We start from the raw sequence: 15,848 nt of genomic DNA, 5'->3' as shown, positions 1-15,848 counted from the left end.
CCAATTTTTTTCCCCTCAGCATTCGCTTGCATCACCCTCCATCGATGTAATAGTAATCTTTTTTTTTGTTACAAAGGTGAAAATAAATGCTTTCTCTTGAAAAATGACCATTCTGTAGAATAATTATAAATATATCTTTAATAACATTTAAAATATTCAATAATTTAACATTTGTACAGGAGAGGAAAGCTACTGTAAGTTGTGCCGATCACAGGCAATACGCTTTGAACTACAGATATGGCTCAAAACTTTAAATAATTGATCAATTAGAAACAGCGCTGCCCTCCCACTAAATGGGGGTTCCCCATGTCTCTCATATCAGAAATCTCCATTGACTTGCATGATCTCACACATGAATATGAACTCCCAGCATTTGCTTGGATTCTGATCCATATTTTTCACAAAATTCTTTGACTTTGGAGTACTGCTGTATGTTACCCAGGTCCTTTACTTGAAAAATAAAAACATTCAATGTGGAACTCCTCCTCTGGAAAAGCTGTTTTCTCTCCTGTCTGTGATACAGCTTGGAACTGCATATCGTTCTAATCATGCACTGTATACGTGTACGCACACTTGTGTGCGCGCACACTCACACACACCAAGACAATCATTGACTTGATGTCTGGAAACGCACAAAATCTTATCAGCTTCCTCTCAGATGGGAAACAGCTCCACAAACAATATGTCAACATTACCAAGCCCCTGTACAATTTGACAGAGATGGCGAGCGGTCGCAAAGGCCAGTGTTCTACAAATGCCGCTCTGTGCATGCATTTAGGTGGCTAAAGACTGAGGGTTCCTGCCTTTGTCGAGAAAGTAAATCATCATTATCACGGTAGAACAGAAGGAAATGTTCAAGCACAGTAGTCGTTAACACTCAGTAAAGATCCTTTGATGAAATGTTTAAGAAAACGTAGACGCGCTGTGATTACTGTGAATGATTGTTTATTCACTGTATGTTTGTATTAACTCCTTTTTACTGCCCTTTTATTGTTAGTTTATTATTTCACTAGTTACCTCTCGAGGCACAATGGATGTAGTGCAAAATGTGCATATTTGTGACATAATGTATGGATGCTTAACATTTGTTTTATTTTTTTAAGGACATAACCTTGCTGAGGTGGTCTCTGTACAGGCCTACTTGTGCTCAGAAACAACACCTCTCACATGGGTGGGTGGCGCAATGTTGGAGTATGTCCAAGACGATGCACAGGTATGAGACCCACAGTTGTGTGCCTGTGTGTATGTATACAGTATGTGTATAGTGTATAGATATGTGTGTGTACATACAGTAATCCCTCGTTTTTCGTGGTTAATTGGTACCAGACCCACCAACGAAAAGTGAAAAACCACGAAGTATGGATAAATGGCGTTTTTTGGTTTTCTTTTTTTTTTGGCTTCACAGGTCCTTGTCTTGCTGGGGATGCCGTATTATACCCTATCAATGCAGGTTCCCGCTACAGTACTGTACTAATGTATGCTGGTGTTAAAAAAAAAAAAAAATAAATCAAATATATATATATATATATATATATATATATATATATATATATAAAATGTATTTATTTTTGCTTCATTGGTCCATGTCGTCACGCCGGTGATGCCGCATTGCCTTCCTACCCCCTGTAATATACAGTACAGTACTGTACTAATGTATGCTGGTGTTTTTTTTTTTTTTTTTTTTTTTTTTTTTTTTTGCTTCATTGGTCCATGTGGTCGCAGCAGAGATGGTGGATTAGTACGTAGCGATATGGATTTTTTTTTTTTTTTTTTTTCATTTTGGGTTGGTCCGCAAATCCGCGATGCACTGCACCCGCAATAGATGATCCCCGAAGTAGAGAGAGATTACTGTATACAAAAATGTATATTTGTGTGGGTTATGCTGAGAACTTTTAAAAGGAATAATCAGAACTATTTGAGGAAAGATTAAATTCTAATCATTAAAAAATAATTGTTTTATATCAGAGTTACAGGATAAGAATATTATGTAATAATCATTCTCAGGACCTGGCAGAGCACCTTGTCACCCACGGACATTGTCTGAGCGCCATGGATCACAAAGAGCTGAGCAGCTTCTTCAACCTCGGCCAACAGAGCTCCCGTAGGGCTATGGATCGACGTGTAGCCCTCGCCATGGCTAACCTGGATATTCCTCCAAATTGGAATGTGCTTGGGAGTCCCTGTAGAAACGGTGAGCGGTGGTGTCATTACTCGATTCTCTTGTATAATATATCAGTCAGATTCCATTTATATTTTATTTTTAAACTTTGGCTATAAAAAAATCTCTGTTGTTTGGAATGCCATTGTTGGTTCTCCTCAGATTCAGTGTTAGAAGTACGATTGAGGAGTTTACTCTGCTATGCAGTATAAAAAGTCTACACATCCCGTTAAAGTGCATTTTTTGTGTGAATTAAAAGAATAAGAACAAGATAAATAATTTCAAATATTTTTCCATTACTGTGACTTGCAGTATAACCTTTAGATTTCAGTTGAAAAAATGAAATATTTTAGAGAGGGGAAGTACAAAACAACCGATAATGTGGTTGCATAATTGTGCACACCCGTTTATATGTGGGGATGTGGCTGTGTTCAGAATGAAGCAATCACATTCAAACTGTTACATGGGAGTCAGCACATATCTGACACCATTTAAAGTGCCCGTCATTAGCACCAAATAAAGGTAAGCTTTTCTAGTAGGCCTTTCCTGTAGTTTTTGTCATCTCATTATACAGCTAAAGTCATAGTACGGAGAGATTTTCCACAGCATCACAGAGATTTCATTGGTGAACTGTTAACAGTCAGGAGAAGGTTACAAAAGAATTTGCAAGGCATTAAATATACCATGGAACACAAAAAATACGCCACAACATTTTCACTCCCAATTGCTGGATATTCTTCCAAAATTGATTTTAAAAATAAATAAATAAATAATTAAAAAAAAAAAAAAAAAAAAAACAGACAAGGAGGCTACCAACTGGCATTACACGAGCTGCAGCAACTTATGGCTAGTAGTATTTGACAACAATGTACCGTCTTCTGGTTATGTCTGGTTAATGGGGAAGTGTGGTGAGAAAGAATCCTATAAATAAAAACGTCCTACCCTGGCTTCTTTTCTCAAAAAGACCCTTGAAATCTCCCAAACATAACTAATAATGTGTTGTGGTCTAATGAAACCAAGGTTGAATTTTCTGGTCTTAATTTCAGAAGCTATGTTTGCTGTGAACACAACACTGCCAATCGGCAAAAGCAAACCCTACTTACAGTTGTACCATCTTGCTTTGGTGCCTTTTTTCCACAGGTGGTCCTCTTGCACTCTGACATATTCTAACTTGTTCTGTGCAAGGAAGAGTGTCCGAAAATATTGTCTCTAAAGGTGTACCGGTATGAAAAAAAAAATGATGGATGGATCACAAAAACCTGGCATTCTTACAGGGGTGTGTTGACTTTTTTTCTTTTCTTAAACTCTACAGTATGTCCACGGAAGCTACTCTGTCTATGCCAATAAATAAATCCAGAACCTTCCTTTGCAAGAATGTACTGTACTTGCAAAGGTGAACTCTTCAACTTTGTTCCCTTCCACCACTCCCATACCCTTTCTCAACCGTCATTAGCATTTTCCTGTGCATGCTCACCGGACTGAAATCGGAAGTGATCATGCTCACATGTGTGCTTCTGTTGAATTCATCATCACTAATTAGGCAGCCTCTAATGTGGTTAATAGAGCCGTTCCATCTGGACGTTGCCCGAGGCGAACCTCAATTTGTATGTGGCCTGCGCGCTCACCGCCGTGTTTGCAAGATGCCACCGTCTGTTCATATGAACTCAATTGTGGTTTACACCCACCTACGTAGCATAAATAACAAACTAGATTTCAGGCTAATGTCATTATGGCAGCCTGTTTCATGTAGTGTCTCCTTCTAAATGTCTGCAGTTAATCAGACTCAAAGGGATTTGTACTTGTAAGCCTTTTAGCATTTGCAATTATCCTTTTAGACTATTAAACACAGTTGAAAGACCAATGCCAACATTTAGTTGCACAACCTAAGAGTACATCTGTCCAATATTTTCACCATATGAAATGTACAAATACTAGTCAGCTTTAATGTTTGAATTATTTGGAAGCAATCTCAAGAAGCTTCTTAATTTCTGCATAGACGCAGTTTATGTTTTGGGACAAATTTCACTGCTGGCTACCACACCAGTAGTACTTTTATACTGTTTCTGTAGATTTATGCGCAATGGGCTCTTGACTTGGTACATAATATATTATCATAGTATACAATTGTTCAGGCTTTTTTTCTTTTAACAGTGTTACGAGGTAATCACTTTTTTTTTTTCCTTAGTCATAACCAAGGTTGTCGCAGGTGTTGATGCAGTGGTCTAGAGCTGCATCTCATTGGTACTGTATAATGTTAAAAAGGATTTATTTCAGTAGTTTTATCCAAAAAGTAAAACTATCAATTTAAGTGAAATATTTATTGATTTTTATTTTTCACGCTGTTGACGATTGTATCCTACACCGGGTGGCACAGCGAATGATGGTTATCACATCTACCTCACAGTTCTGAGGACCGTCTTTGCTAAGTTTACGTGTTTTCCCGTCCCTGTGTGTGTTTTCATTTTATATGGGGTTGTCATGGAAAGACTCAGAGTTACAGATCATGTCAGACTCCTGATAGCTGACAAGAAAATAGAAGGCTTTTGCCACTTGGTTACAAATCTTTTGTTGCTTTAAAGTGGGTCAGTGGGCCAGACAGATTTAGTGCTGGCCCATAGAACAAATCAATCAGTGACACGTAGGCTAATAGTGATCAGAAGTAATTCACAAAAATCATCACCATCACTGTTCCACTTTGGTGATTTACAACTTGGTGTCGTGTAATTTACAATTGAATCTCTTTAACATTCACCTGATTGATGGTTACTCTGCATGATGGGTAAAAGTAAATGGTGGTCTTATCGCAGATCACAGCCCAAGAGAGTCTCTGCTCCACCTGGCTGTACGATGGGAACTGTGTCGACTGGCCGAGCTGCTGCTTTGTCAACCGGGAGGTCTGATGGCTATCAGCCTTCCAAACAAAGATGGAGTCACACCGCTGCAGCTGGCACGGTCATCAGGCAATGGAGAACTGCTGGAGCTCCTCACACAGTAAGATTTCAAAGTCAATTCAAACAGTGACAGAATAACTATTCACATATACTGTAGTTGCCTTTTACAGTGCTACAATATTTATCTAGGTCGGTGATTCTCAATGTATGGCATATGGCAATAGAATCACTGACTGCGCACTGTTCAATTGTATTTACTATAACTTTCAAAGTTGATACATTAGCATTTAATCTTTCAAGTCCCTGCAAAGTAGGAAAAAACGGATGTTTTAAAAATGTAATGAAATTGAATTGAAAATTAAATTTAAATAACATAGGACTGCGCTGTAAATTGTGGCCTCAAGCACAGGTGCATTTATGGGATGTAGGTTTTGCGAGCTAGCTAATTGCACCCTGTACTAGGCCGACTAAGAATAAGCAAGTAACTAATTGCCCTGGATAACTATTGATGCAAAGATAGGCGGTCAAATTTTTCTCAAGTGGGGGAAGGATCTTGACTGGCTGGGAGTTCAGAACCCCTTGAACCCTCTATATTAATATAGATCTATTACAGAGATCGTATTGTAATATAATTTTAATGTTGGTCATGACGGTGGTACTTTCAGAAGCATTTTGGGTGGTTCTTTTTGTGAAATGTTTGACAACCACACATTGGTAATTTGCATTTTTAAAACATTGTACAAAGACACGTATACAGAGATTAAATACTGTATTTGTTGGGGATGTTGTATGCAAAAATCTGGTGAAATCAGTATCCCTAAAGCTTTTGTACAGCTTGTGATAACTGTTCACATGGCCTGAAAACCTGAACTGACATTGCTTCTATTTGAGAGCTTAAAGGGAATAAAAACAAAAAAAACCCAAAGGTCATAAAATAATGTTGTAAAGTATCTACACTAATTGTGAGTAATCTATTCGACAGTCCTTATACCAGATTTATAGCACATAGAGTTATTGTGTGCTGAACAGTCAGTCATGTTTACATTTGTTTGATAAGATATGAACACCTTGCTTGTTAATGTGGGTCAAAATGTTATCTCTTTAATGCTAATTAATTTATGATGTTTTTTTGTCGATAGAATGTAATTAAAAACTTGCGCACACGGTACCTCGACCAACACTCTTAATTAAGCTTTCAAACAAACGCAAATTAGAATGTGTAATACAGTGTTTTGTCTTAATTTTCAAATGACTAAAACACTCTGATTTTACCCAGCCCACCAAACCCCCTAGCCACACCTCCCGCAGGACTATCTCAGGTGTGGGCAGATCACTCCCGCTTGCTGAGGTACTGTCATGACACCGGTAATCTGACAGTGACCATCCGACAAAATCTGAAGTGGAGCACAGAGGAGAGCCGGCATGCTGACATTCAGCTGCTCAGAAGCAGACTTCGAGACGAGGGCTTCCTCAGAGAGGTTGGTGGGACTGTTCCCCCCCCCCCCCACCCTAATTTAGTATTGTCTTTAAAGTCTTATCAGATCTGAAGCGCACTTTGTATGTTTGTATGAGATCTTAAGCAGTTCTTTTTAAAATATTGGTTTTTAGTAGTGTCTATTGTCTGGTTGAACTTGAGTAAATAATGGTACACCTTCAAAATTCAAGAACCACCTTTATTGTCAATTATAAAGGAGGTGCTTCCAATGTATTTCATATTTAAGTTGTACCTTTAATATCCTCAGATTAAAGCGCTAAGAAGGGAGCGGACAGTGAAGACTTTTAGCAAAGAACAATTGGTGGATGATCCTGCAGAAAATGGTATTGTAACCCATCCATGTCTGTATGCCTAGTGGAATTTCAAAGTTACATTTCTTTCCAGGCTTAACTGTTATTCATCCTTGAACCACTTTTTTTTTTCTCTGCTGGGTTTGTGGCACTGATAGGAATTAAGTGACCTCATGTGGAAATAAATGGTACTGCAAAGTCAAATGGGACAAATTTTGGAAGAAAATATTAATAATAGAAGTGTTCTATTTTGAAAATGTTGAGCTTTATTTGTCTTTGAGAACTTAAAGACCCACTGTGGTCACTTAATACCATCAGAAGAAGCACCAACACTCGTTAGAAAACAAAAATGCTAAATGTCTTAGTTTAACACCTCCAACCATCTAGCCATCCATTTTCTATAGCGCTTGATAGTAAGTTTCTTTCGGCTTGTCCCGTTAGGGGTCGCCACAGCGTGTCATCTTGGATGAACGCACGTATTTGTTTGGCACAGTTTTTACGCTGGATGCCCTTCCTGACGCAACCCTTTTCAGGGAGTGGAGGCCCCCCAGTGGGATTCGAACCCACAACCCCTGGTTTACCAAACCAATGCTCTAAAAACTGATCCACGGGGCTGTCTCTATAGTGCCAGATATGGAAGTAAATGTGTCGCCAGGATTTTAATTTGGAATGCCACAGAAAACAGGATTTGAATTTGAAATGTAAAGTAATCACATTTTCAATAGTTGTATTTCAGTGTAACTTTTCAATGTTAACAATTCAACTGGCTACAATTCGCTGTCTAAAATTCACCCTGCCACCCTGCCACCAGGCAGGGTTACTTCAGGTCAGAACCGAACACCCAGCCAATCACAGTTACGGTTTCTTAGTGACGTGATGTCACATACTAAGAAAGCGTAACTGAATTGACTGGCTGTTTGGGTCCAACCTGAAGTAACCCTGCCTGGTGGCACAGACAGTGACTTTTAGACAGCGAATTGTAGCCAGTTGAATTGTTAATATTGAAAAGTTACACTGAACTATTGAAAATGTGATCACTTTACATCTCAAATCCTGTTTTCTGTGGCATTTCAAATTCAAATCCTGGTGGCACATATTTACTTCCATACTTGACGTCATTTTGGTGGCGAGTGAGGCTATTTTAGCTGACTGGGCAAAAAACTGAAAACAATATACAGCAAATAAACCCCGTGATATACCTCCAGTCAAGTGCTGCTTGCAATATATATGATTTATTAGATAAACAACAGGTGCTTTTGTCAAGTAAAATCCCCGTTTGTGCTTGTTATAGGACATTTGTATGATATGAGTGAAGATAATTCAGCTCCAGATGATAATGTAAGTAATAATATGGACTCGTTAACTCACACACATTCATGCACACAAAACAAAAATGGAAGTACTGTACATAATCTCTCTTCCATCAAACTGTTATTAGATAATTTATTTTCCCATATATTAATGTTTTTGAGTATATGGAAACTACTGGTACAACATATGGAGAGTGGTCGACATCGACCACCATCCATTTAGTACCTGGTCGCACAGAGAGACTGAATAAAAAAAAAAATAATTTATTGAGCACAATCAAAGAACTTCTGAAAGAACTATGATTTTGATAACCAGGTGTATTTGCCTGTTTCTCTGTACACAGGCCAAACTGTTTTGTGTCTTGATGAGTCAAAAATGTTCCTCCACAAGCTCGTAAAAAATAATAATAGTAAGCAAAGGAGAAAAGCCCAAATGAAAAAAAAAGAAAAAAAAACTCCTATAACTTTTAAGAAAAAGCCGCATAGAAAAGAGACTATGAGCAGTCCTACTTGGATAACAAGTTTGTCACTACAGATGATTCCATTCAAAGTTTCTCATGTGCGTTTTGTGCACTGCTGGGGTTGGCAAAGCACCCAAAATATATTTTGAAAAATGTTCCGAGAAATGGTTTTGTAATGTCTCGTTGGCATCAAATCATCAAGCTTTGCCGTTTGTATGGGATCTTATCGCCCCCTTGTGGAATTTCCCTCTGTAGAAAAGATGAAGAACGGGAAAATAAATATTGTACAGAAGATTGTGCAGATAACAAGGACATCATAGACAATTTCACATCAAGGAAGGCCACAACCATTAATAATGTCCATCCATTTTCTGAGCCCCTCATCCTCACAAGGAAAATAAAGCAAACATGTTGGGAAACAGACCCACAATTATTTCAATCGGATTCCCCCCAGATTTATTTCATTTGGCAATGAAAGATTTTTGTTTTGAATCACCGTTGCTAATGTTGCATACTTGTTTAAAATTCTTTCTATATTAAAAAAATAGGTGCAATGTGTTGGGTTTTTTCATCAGTACATGTCTCTGCTAAGCATTTTTCCCCCCTCTCTGTCGCAGTGACCGAAACAAAATTTCAGGAAATTCTGAACAGACTTGAGAAGACACACTTGGGTGTCATTATCTCCCATTGCTCCAAAATCTGACCTCCTTGTTGAAAGGGAAAAAAAATTGGGGTTCCCACAATTATGACTTCAGTAAATGTAATCATGAGTTGTATTTTTAATAATTTGATTTCATTTCTTTCTCTGTCGGTCTGTCAAAATATTGCTTTACACTAAAATGGTCTGTTGCCCAAAAAATGTTAGGGACTGCTGTTCTATGTTTAATTTAAAATTCCAGAAATGACATATATTTCCTCTAGTCAACCTGCTTGAACATCTGTACCAGGAAGTGTAAAATGCATCCAACACCACCTCTCTGCTCCTCAATGCTCCACATTATTTTACCGGTAGTTTCATTGTTAAAGTGCTGCAGGCGCCACCTGGCACAGTTTCCTTGAATAGCTCACTTTGTAAGTGCGTTTCATGTTTCTGTAGAACCTGTTGTTTACCCTACAGATGGTTACCTAATTGATCTCAGTCGCTGTCGCACACCCAAGCCGCTGCCAAACACTTGTGTTTTTGTACTTAGCCAGACCTTTTTTTTTTTTTAACGTTTTAGAGGAATGCTTGTAACCTGATGGAAAACTCTGTGTGAAAATGTGTTAGCTGCTTGGTGAACACTTTTTCTCTGGACAGGACTTTGAGGAACCACTGATGTTTTGCCTTAATCAGGACAACCAAGAAGATGAGCAGTCTGATTCTGGTAAGAAGGCTACTTTTACTGTTAAAATGCCATAACAGTCAAGGTTTCATTTTAGAATATTTCTCTGTGGTGTTTCAAATATGGATTTGAATGTGGCTGGTGTTGTTTTAGGTGTGCAAGTAGCTGACAACCGTAGAATGAGCTCAACAGTAGGAAACGTTTGACAAATCACATTTCAGCTCAGTTTTTGGATACTTGTCACTCTTTGTTCACCGCAGTCAGGACACATGGAAAGGATTTTTATAAAATAGGACGCAGAGAGCGCTCCTGTAACGAGCCCAGAGTCATCCTCCTCCTGCCAGCACGTTCTGGATTGCAAATGAGTCCTAACGATGTGGCTGTAGGTGGCTTCCTTCGGCTCTCCTGTTTGAGAGAAGGGGAAGGCTTTGAGAGGGGGAACATCCTGTGGGTTAATGATTGGCTTGATTTTTCTGGTGCGCAGAGTGATGCCTGAGCGTAAGAATGTCGTGGTTACAAGCTGAGGCTGCGGGCTTTACAACGCTTGGCACTGGACGTCTGCAATTTGAACTTCCTGTAGCTAGTGTTGTTTTCCATGCTTTATGCTTTTGCCATTTTGCTCTCTGCATCTGTGTGTCTGGGTGTTGAAGATATTCAAAAAATGTTCTGTGCCTTCTTCGACCTCAGCTGATGTCTTAAATTTCGTTTTTAGATCTAGTTCTACGATTAGGTCCCGAATGAACCAAAAAATAAATGGCACAGACTGGAAAAAACAATTTATGTAATTGCGTCTAGCTTTTACTTCCTCATCTCATATTTTACATGTCTTTTTTCCCACCATTGCAGTCTTTTGTCTCTCTATGGATTCTTGACTTGAACCAATGTGTCCTCAAATAGTCGGACTGAATCCCCACCGTCAGAGCTTCAGCAATGAGAGTAAAGAGATGAGGAATGTTGAACGTAGCTGTCAAATTCTCCCTGTACTTCTTGGGATAAGCTTATTCTCCTAAAATTTATATTTACTTCAAGTGATGGACCTGGATTAAATACACAAGTGCCAAATTAGGTTTGAGATTGTTTGCGTGCGTATACTGGTTAAAAATGGATACAAAAAACGTACCCTTGTCTTCCATTCCTCCTCCTACCCCCATCTTTGCCCTTCCGATGCCCCCCAAATTCAAATACCCAACCCAAAAGACACACACACACACACACAAATAGACTCATTCAACCATTTCCTCCAATTCCCGTCTCACTACGTCAGCATTTTAGTGTGAGTTTAGTGAACAACCAGAAAATGATACTTCATCTTCAAGATGTTCTGCTCAATATATCTGCAGAAAGAAGTCATGGTTGTGCATGCACATGTGTGCATGTGATCAGGAGAGAGAATGCAGGGATCGAGTGCTGTGAAGGGGGCAAGGGGTGTAAGGGTACGAAAAAGGGGCTGATTGTGGCTGAATGGGGGTTGCCAAGCCTTTCCCAAAAGCTGTTTCCAGCAGCTTGTTGAGATCCCCGGGGGGAGAGGAGAGTTGAGTGGTGTGAGACTGGTGTGTGTTAGTGGAATAGAGAGTAAGAGCAGAGAATTTATGATACAGATAGCTTGGCAGAGCAATAGGAGATGATGAGCACAATGCCAAAAATGCTAACAAGAGTCTCCGACCCCAGCCGAGGAATCTAATTGGAGAGCGGAAAAAAAGGATTAAACCTCACACAGACCCCACAAAGCCAGCATTAATGTGCACCAGTACAGTGCCAAACCCTGCTCCAACCCCACTCCCACCCCCGCTTCCCCTGCTCAAGCACTCTTTCACACTGTGTTACCAGGATGCACTCTGCCCTCAGAAGTCTCGTATGCTTTTACTGTCGCAGTCCAACATTTAGATGCCTTCTCAACATGTTTGGCAGCCTTTGGGGGTACTTTTATTGCTATTACGATCACGAACGACAAGCACTCCTGATGTCATCTATTTGAAGCTACTTGTGCTGCTGCCGTTGTAAGCCGGGCAATTGTAAGTTGGCAGTAGGTGAAAAAGTGGGGGTGGAAAGGACACGAGAGGAGAAGAAGAAAACAGCCACAGCTCTCACTGTTGTCTCCATGGTGAGTCTGCTGACCTGGCAGTCCGCACTCCCTTTATCCATCCTCACATGGGGATGCACGATTTTTACCTGCTATGCTTTTGAGAATGGTTCAGAGACATTGGAGTGATCGGGGAAGACTACCTTCAGATGCCAGGTGTCCGGCACACTTGAAGTGAATAGATTTCCCCTTTTGTATGTGCTGAGCGTTCCATCCTAGCATATCTTTGAGACAATCATGAACACAGGGTTAATGATTTCTCCAGTGTCTGAGAGTTGTCTGCGCTCATGTTTGTCTTCTCCGTACTTTATGAAGTCACTCCTATGTTTGACTTTCTCTCCATCTCCCTCCCTCCTTCAGTCACTCTTTCCGGCCCGTCACTGACCCCCACCCCCCGACCCCTCTACCAGCATGGGTTCACCTACCCGCTCCGTCCAAACAGCGTGGCGGATGAGTGAAAAGACAGAGTGATCTGTACCGTTTGATACAATTTAGGAAAATCTGAAATAAATAGAAAAGCGGACAGAGAAAAGAGGACTGCTGTAGACTCTGTCTGAGTGGGACAGTTCAGTTTTATAAAGGGGGGAAGGGGAGGGTTCAAGGGGGAGGGGTGTTTGGGAGAGACAGGGGGAACATGCTGCCTCAGTGCTAAAGTGTCAGTGTGTCTACAGTGGGGCTCTGGAAAAAGGAGCAATTGCTGCAGCTACTTCACAGTGTCTTCTGCCATGAGGAAATGGATGTAAACTGAGGCTTCTTTATACAAATCTTGAGCTGGATGGAAGAGAGCACATCATGGATTCTGACTCAGATTCTCCTTTTAACTACTCATGGCCCTCTTTTCCAAGGATGAGGATGTGTAAGAATTCCGGCAAAAAAGGTAATAGAGTGTCCGTATGTTTATGAATGTCGAAATCCATTGTTCTGTCAGACTTTATGCCAGTTGTCATCTGCGCTGTTGTGAACATTTTCAAATCATCTTAACGTGTTGCACAGGTGTAACATTTAGAAAGCATTCTGATAACTTGTCTACACGAAATTTCACCGTGCAACTGCTTTAAGGGACAGTCGGAAAGTGGGCAAGAATAATTTTGTGTGGTAAAGATGGGTTAAATTGAATTAGAATTTGAATCACAAGGAGTTACCACGACACAGTCAGACGCACTGCAATAAGTGTTTGTTTGCTGGTGATGTAACCCGATATCTGACAGTGTGTTGCGGAATGTCAGATGTCCTCACGAGGCTGATTGACTGCTTTGGGACTTTCAACATCTTCCGCACACATTGTTGTTTCATTGTGGAGTCCTGCAGCTCCACGTGACTGCTGGCCACCATGATATTCAAAAAGTACGTGACAACTTTAGTGTCCATATTAGACCGGTAATACACAGGATATCCCAATGTGGTTGATTCACCTCTGGAGCTACATAAAGTGACCTCATAAACTCATCAAAACGCTGCTGCTTGTGTGCAAAAAAAAAAGTGTTTTCCCAGGAAGAGAGAGACCCCGCTCACAGATACAGCAGAAGCTCAAGTTACTGCTATGTCTGTGTCATGGCTTTGCTCCAGTCGTCTTTCCCCCATTTTTGACCATAAACCTCAGCAACACAATCTCAGTTATTGCCTCGTAATTGAGATTGACACCAGAAAATTTTAGGAACACAGTCCGCATCTCGTACAAAGCCAAAAATCAAGATGAACTCCATTATCAAAGTGACCATATAAAGTCGAGGTCGAAATGATTGGCTTGTTTGAATTTCAAATGGATGTACGGCATCCAAAGTTTGGACATGAACAAGTTCAGTTATGAAACACACCCTAAGATTAAAAATTCAGACATTAGGCACATGAATTTGAGTTTGTTCTTTGCTAAAACACATAGTACGGAACAGTGCTTAATTTTCGGTTTTCAATTACCTGAATTAACATGCAGGTTATGTGCCATTATATTATACAACCAGTTACTGCAACTAATGTAACCACAGGGTGTCCAGCTGTAGTGTTGCTCGGAATATTTTTGGATACAAAAAAAACTATTATTGTTTTGATGCCTGATGATCTCGAGGCACTGAAAGCATGCAGGGATTGATCCAATCTGAAGAATAATATGACGTGACTGGAACCCGACCACAACATTGGAGAGACAACAGTTGAAAAATATCAGCAGGAGATGTGTGAACAACAATTTCAGATGAATTAAATAAAAGTTTAGATCCTTACGTTTTTTTTTCAAATAGTCGACTATTACAGTAAAGCTACATAATAACTGTCTATTCTGTCTTGGAAAGAAAAGAGCATGATGACTTTATGAGTGACCCGACTTAGAGGATATGAATGGTTGTTCAGCTAATTTTTGCTTTCACTTGTAAATAAAAATACGAGATACAAGCACTTATATAGTAGCAGGGAGCTGAACTCAAACAACTCTTCAAAAAAGGTGCCTCAAGCTATTTGTTGGCACTCCTATTTGAAGTTTACACAATGTATACATAAAACAAAGAATTATTTACACAAACTATACATGAAGCAAAGTAATGCGTTGTCCTTTTTAAAAACCAAATAATTTTGTCTGACAGTTTATCTTAATGCTAACCTATAATGGAAAGTACCACAGTAGGGCTAACGAATAGCATCAGTGTCATCGTGTCAACTCTTAATCAACCTATATTTGGACCTGTTGAATGGAGATGCGTACAGATTGAGACAGATAGTATAGCAATACTGATAATCTTTTTTTCTTATCCTCTGTGAACGACTACTACTGTAATTTTACTGAGGAGCTGGACTCTTGTTCTGTGTGCAATATATCAGTATGTCTGTATTATATCAAGGCAGAAATACCCAAACGAGCATCATAATATCCATGAATTGAAGTGGAAAAAATGTGGCAAAAACTGTTTAATTTCTTGACATTCTATATGTCATTGCTGCATATTTTTATCAAGTACAGTTATATAGTATGCCATTTTTCCCATGAAAAATAAACACACCTCAAACCATCCATTTTCTGAGATGCTCATCCTCACGAGGGTTAAGGGGAGTGCTGTAGCCTATCCCAGCTGTCATTGGGCAGGAGGCGGGCCAACGCTCTAACCAGTTGGTCCGCTGTGCCACCCACTACAAACCAGTTATTATTTTTGGTTGGCTGAAACAATTCATTCAAGGATGATTTGAGACACAATAGTTTGGAATTACCAGCATTGTTATTTTGAGAATTAAATTCATATTTCAAGACAATCCTTTAAATGCCTTTGTGGCTTTCAACATGGTACATAAAGTTTAGGGGTGTCTAGTACCAGTGGACCTGCATCAGATTTGGTGCGTTTCCAGTTGTGAAGGCCTGTCCATTTATTTCTTCACTAAGAAGACTGATAAGCGTTCGCTTAAGGTTTACCTCCCCTTGGATCTTTTGGTTCGACTGAAATGTAAACATAACGGTAACAAGCAATGTGAGGTTTGGACTGACTGCAGGTGACGTTACTCCTGGTGGGTTTGTGGATTTTGGTGGTCAGTTGTTATTACTATATAAACAGCCCTTTATAAACCTTGTCGTCAAATAATAACTCCTTTTGCTTTGATTCTTTGTCTCCATTTTTAGACTTGGCTTATTATTTTACTTTCCTTCCAATGTTTTTGGGCCTCTCTTGGAGGTGACAGATGTTTAGCGCAGGGGTTCAAAAAAATGACATCATAAAAGCAGAAAAGCCTGGATGATTCATGATTTTGTGCTGACAAAAGCATGTAGAGCTTTCCCCAATTGACGTGTACCCACTGTTTATGTTGAACCTTCCCCAGCAGCCTCCAAACAGAGTGAACCTTGAGAAAGCGCCCTTGTGACAAACCT

At 39.7% G+C, this 15,848-nt stretch overlaps 1 protein-coding gene across 5 annotated transcripts in view; it reads left to right on the top strand.

Moving 5' to 3' along the window:
• The window catches only part of LOC133498865 (rho guanine nucleotide exchange factor 28-like), a 51,225-nt gene that overhangs the window by 9,824 nt on the left and 25,553 nt on the right, over positions 1 to 15,848 (top strand). For all 5 annotated transcript variants that reach the window (XM_061816079.1, XM_061816082.1, XM_061816080.1 and 2 more), the window contains 7 exons: positions 1,104 to 1,213; positions 2,005 to 2,191; positions 4,966 to 5,149; positions 6,326 to 6,527; positions 6,792 to 6,867; positions 8,126 to 8,172; positions 9,903 to 9,969. In XM_061816079.1, coding sequence (XP_061672063.1) covers positions 1,104 to 1,213; positions 2,005 to 2,191; positions 4,966 to 5,149; positions 6,326 to 6,527; positions 6,792 to 6,867; positions 8,126 to 8,172; positions 9,903 to 9,969 — 873 coding nt within the window. The remainder of the gene's footprint in view (positions 1 to 1,103; positions 1,214 to 2,004; positions 2,192 to 4,965; positions 5,150 to 6,325; positions 6,528 to 6,791; positions 6,868 to 8,125; positions 8,173 to 9,902; positions 9,970 to 15,848) is intronic.

Source organism: Syngnathoides biaculeatus, chromosome 4 (genome assembly GCF_019802595.1).
Source record: "Syngnathoides biaculeatus isolate LvHL_M chromosome 4, ASM1980259v1, whole genome shotgun sequence".
In the NCBI taxonomy this organism is placed as follows: domain Eukaryota; kingdom Metazoa; phylum Chordata; class Actinopteri; order Syngnathiformes; family Syngnathidae; genus Syngnathoides; species Syngnathoides biaculeatus.
The sequence above is the reverse complement of the archived record's forward strand: the minus strand, read 5'-3'. Positions and strand labels throughout refer to the sequence as shown.